The sequence below is a fragment of the Fonticula alba genome (genome assembly GCF_000388065.1).
Source record: "Fonticula alba strain ATCC 38817 unplaced genomic scaffold supercont2.2, whole genome shotgun sequence".
In the NCBI taxonomy this organism is placed as follows: domain Eukaryota; order Rotosphaerida; family Fonticulaceae; genus Fonticula; species Fonticula alba.
This window is the reverse complement of record NW_009242972.1, coordinates 3,178,096-3,182,442: the sequence shown is the minus strand read 5'-3', so window position 1 is coordinate 3,182,442 and position 4,347 is coordinate 3,178,096. Positions and strand designations below refer to the sequence as shown.

Sequence of the window (4,347 nt, the reverse complement as noted above, 5' to 3'; positions counted from 1 at the left end):
GGGGGGGGGGGGGATCGTCCACGCACTCGGTAGAAGAAGGCCTGTCCCCGAGTGAAGTCATCGCAGCGCACATATGCACGGCCGGTCTTGCGAGCGACGGCCGACGCCCCAGGAGCTGGCGAGCTGTCACACCAGAATTCCGGCTGGCTTTTCAGCTGGAAGGCCAGGATGTTGCGCTAACGGGGCCGAGGTTAGGAGCTGACCGGAGAGGAGGGCCGGGAGAGGAGGGGAGGGGGGACAACAACACACCGAGAGATCGATTGAGATCGAGGAAATTGAGGAGAAGGACATGGCCATCTTGAAAAACTGGCCGAAGACCTCGAATGTATACTCTTTGTGTTTTACATACCACCAGGGAAGGGCCGTCAAAGCAGCAGGCAAGAGCAAGAGGCACGAAGGGGAGGGAGGAAGATAGTCATGTAGTGGGGGGGAGAGAGAGAGAGAGAGATCAGTGTGAGGGCGAGCGAGGAGGGAGGCAGATCGAGCAAGCGGGATGTGAATCGAGGGAGAAAAAAGTCAAGGGCATTCAGGGTAACGAGGGGGGGGGGGGGGGGGGGGGGCCATTACGCACCGAGCTTTTGCCGGCCGTACAGAATCTTCAAATGCAGAGCACAGTCATTCGGGGCCGGGGCCGATTGTTTGGAGAAAGGGACTGGCACCTCGAAGAAGGGCCACGCAGCAAGTCGGACCGAGCGGTTGGGGTTGGCCATGTGCAGCGGGGAGCCTGGACGGCAGGAACAGCAGCAGGGAGTTCCCCCAGAGGGGAAGGGACGGGAGGGGGGCTGGGTGTGAGTAAAATGTTCAGGCAGGCAAGGGCTGCTTGTAGGCACATCGGCACAAGTGTGCGCCCAGAGCTGGACAGACAGACAGACAGACAGACGGACAGACAGACAGACACATCGACTCATCCCAGGCCCACAAAGAACCCCTCATTGGGCGTACCTGTTTTGCCGACAACGCAAGGCTTGTCTCCGAGAGACTGATGCTCGCCGCGGCAGATGGCTGCCACATGCTCGGAAAAGAGGAAGCCACCAATTTCCAAGTTGCTGAGCTCCAGGAGGCTGTTCACCGGCAACGAGGTAAGTAGGCCCCGCTCTGGGAGCTTGGTCTGCCAAACGCGCACGAGTCCGGGCCCAGGGGACATTTCTGCCGGAGGACAAGACACGAGGGAAAGTAAGCACAACATGCGATGGGAGCGCCTCGATGGGAGACAAATGAACCAGGGCAAAGCAGGAGTCGGCAGCATCATATGCAAAGACAAGACGCACCTGACCCGGTGGCAGACAAGTCGCTGTCAAAGGAACGCGTGGCCGAGTCATCGATACCACCGGCATCCACGAGCGTGCCGTCTTCTAGTTTGATCTTCTTGGGCGCCGGCTCCGAGGGCATTGGCGTGACCACCACATGCTCGATGCTGGCGCGAAGGAAGCGCCCACCAAAGGCAGACGCGAATGTCGATCGAGCAATGGGCACACGCGCGCATATTCAACACACAAATGCGGAGGGCGTAGGGGGGGGGGGGGGGAGAGAGAGAGAGAAGAGAAAAAGAAAGGGGCGGCCACCGACAAACAGAGCAAAAGGTGTGAGTGTGCGGAGGAAACAACAGACACGATGTACAGGGGCTCACGCGACGAGGTCTGCATGGCCATGATCGTATGGATACATGCCAGCATAGTGCGTGCGCGTGTGCGTGCGCGTGTGTGTCCACTCATAGCTGCCAAGAAGAAGAAGAAGAAGAAGAAGAAGAAGGGCAAGAAGGGTACATCCTGTCTCACGAGGGACACCATACGCACCGGAACAGATCCAAGCGGGGATTTGTGTCGGACGTGCCAGAGGCCGGGGTGTCCCCACCGCCGCCTGACAATGCCCCCTCCTCTTGCGAGGTGAGGATCTGCAAATAGCGGTTCTTGAGATTCTGCCCACAACTGCACGGGCGCGTGGTCGGATGCGTGCACCAGCGGAAGTCATCCCGAGCAATGCGCTTCCACAGGCCACGCGAGCCCTTGCGGTTGATGACATTGAAGCCGCCGCGCTGAGCCACAGCGTCTAGGATTTCCTGGTCAGTGAAGGGCACGCACCGGGGGTTCACCCGCCGGGCCCGGCGCATATACTCATGCGTGCCGATGGGTTCCTGGTGGGACAGAGCCTGTTCCAGCGCAGCCGTGAAACTCTGTCAAGTTAAATGGTGTGAGTTTAGGATTTGGTTAATTGTGATGTGCGGGGGAGAGAGAGAGAGAGAGAGAGAGAGAGAGAGAGAGAGAGAGAGAGAGAGAGAGAGAGGGAGAGAGAGAGAGCGTATCAATACGCACAATGAAGGATGACCCCCCACCTGGGGCCGATGCGGCGGCCAGCGACGTAACGGGGGCCGGTGTCGAGGGATGATGGTGAGAATGGTGATGAGGCTGTTGCAGATGCTGCTGCTCGACACCCGAATGGCCCGCCCTGGTCAAGGCATCAGGCCCAGGGATCAGGAGTCGGTACTGAATGGCCGGCAGGGAGGTCGCAGCAGTCCGATCGCCTGCCTTTGAGGGATCATTGGCGACTGCCCCTGCGGTTGCTGCCGCAGCCGCAGCCATAGCCGCCGTGTTGGCGGAAGAAGCTGCCGCCACAGTCGCCGGGCCTGACCCATACACCGGAGCCAGGGGGGCACGCCGGGGGATGAGTAGACCCAAGCTGGGGGGAACTTGGCCGCTGAGTGTGGCCGAGGAGTCGACCCTGCCTGCATGGAGGTCGACAAAGTACCCGGTGGTCGGAAAGGAGCCAGACTCACCGAGGGAAGCGTCGTGAGGCTGCCGGGCTAGGCCCGTCCCAGAGTGCTGAGGAACGGGTCCTTGTATATCCGCCGCTGGCGCTGCTGAGGGTGTCGACTGCAAGCCCAGCTGCTGTTGAGCGGGGAGAGGTGGTGCTGGCGGCTGTGCCCCAGAGGACACAAAAGGCATGTGGTAGTGCTGAGCCTGCTGTTGCTTGGATCGTTGAAGCTGGAGCTGGAGCTGGAGTTGCTGCTGCTGCTGTTGCTGCTGCTGCTGCTGCTGTTGCTGCTGTTGCTGTTGCTGCCGGTGGTGGTGGTGGTGGTGTTGGTGATGCGGCTGCTGCTGTTGCTGATGCTGATGTTGGTGCTGCTGTTGGTGGTGGTGCTGCTGTGGGATCTCGTGGGGCAAATCAAAATCCTGCTTCAGGTCGCTATAGGAGTGTGAGTGTGCGATGTAAAGTTGTTGCTGCTGCTGCTGCTGCTGCTGCTGCTGCTGCTGCTGCTGTTGGTGTGGGTGTTGGTGTTGGTGTTGGTGCTGCTGTGGCGGCGGCGGCGGCGGCGGCGGTTGCTGGTGTTGTTGCTGCTGATGTGCCTGTTGCTGCTGCTGCTGCTGCTGCTGCTGATGTGCCTGCTGCTGATGTGCCTGCTGCTGCTGTGCCTGCTGCTGCTGTGCCTGCTGTGCCTGCTGGTGATGGTGATGAGAATGCTGCTGGCGCTGCTGGAGATGATGCTGGTCCACTTTTACCCATTGCACCGCTCGAGATGTCAGTCCAGCCGCAAGCGAGTTGAGGCGTAGCTCATGCCATTATTTTGTTGTTGCTTTTTCCGGAAAGGTCGTACCGGTTTGCTCCGGAACCAGGGAGAAATTGCCACTTGATGGCCAGACGGCTTGCTGCCTTGGCAGCTGATAAATCTGCGCATTGGAGATGCCTATGACAGACCATCGGAGCGGGCGTTTGGCGTGGGAAGGGGAGAGGCCAAGATCGTGTGGGCGTGGGTCAGTGAGCTTGGGACACATTCCGCCCCCTTCCGGATGGATCCTGTGGTCAACAGAATCTGCCCCATCAGGTATATGGGCCAAAGTCACAAGACAAGGACAAGTAGACGCACTGGCAGAAATAATGTCTGCTCCCGGGTGGTCCATGATGTGGGAGAAGCCATTGTTGTGGCTGCCAGGTCCGATGCCGCTGCCGTCGCCACTGCCGTCGCTGTTGCTGGTGTTGCTGGTGTTGCTGGTGTTGCTGCCGTTGCCGCCGACTCCACTGTCGCCACTGCCGCCGCCACCACCACTGCCACCACCACCACCACCACCATCACCACCACCACTGACGCCGCCGCCGCCGCCATCACTCCCACCATCGGCCGGGTTGGTCGTGAGTGGTGACACAAGAGCCTGGACCAGGCCGTTGGATGCGTGGGAGCGTGCTACACCGGGGAAGTCGTGTCCCGCAGACAACACATGAGCATTGGCCGAGCCCATCGGTGATAGCTGGTCCGGAGGCGCCAGGCGTGGGGGGAGGATGGTGTTGGGCACGAAATTGCCTGCCTGATCCCGCTGCTGGGGCAGGTGTGCCATCGTGCATGCAGACGCAAGAGGA

General features: G+C 60.4%; 1 protein-coding gene across 1 annotated transcript in view; it reads right to left on the bottom strand.

Annotated features, from left to right (window-relative positions):
• H696_01657 (hypothetical protein) overlaps positions 1–4,325 on the bottom strand; it is a gene marked incomplete at both ends in the record, with an annotated part of 6,437 nt that extends 2,112 nt beyond the window's left edge. Inside the window, 9 exons of the mRNA XM_009495561.1 lie at positions 27–176; positions 250–332; positions 572–724; positions 943–1,146; positions 1,269–1,414; positions 1,794–2,170; positions 2,310–3,487; positions 3,590–3,679; positions 3,860–4,325. Of these exons, the coding sequence (XP_009493836.1) occupies positions 27–176; positions 250–332; positions 572–724; positions 943–1,146; positions 1,269–1,414; positions 1,794–2,170; positions 2,310–3,487; positions 3,590–3,679; positions 3,860–4,325 (2,847 nt within the window). The remainder of the gene's footprint in view (positions 1–26; positions 177–249; positions 333–571; positions 725–942; positions 1,147–1,268; positions 1,415–1,793; positions 2,171–2,309; positions 3,488–3,589; positions 3,680–3,859) is intronic.
• Between the last annotated feature and the right edge of the window lie 22 nt (positions 4,326–4,347).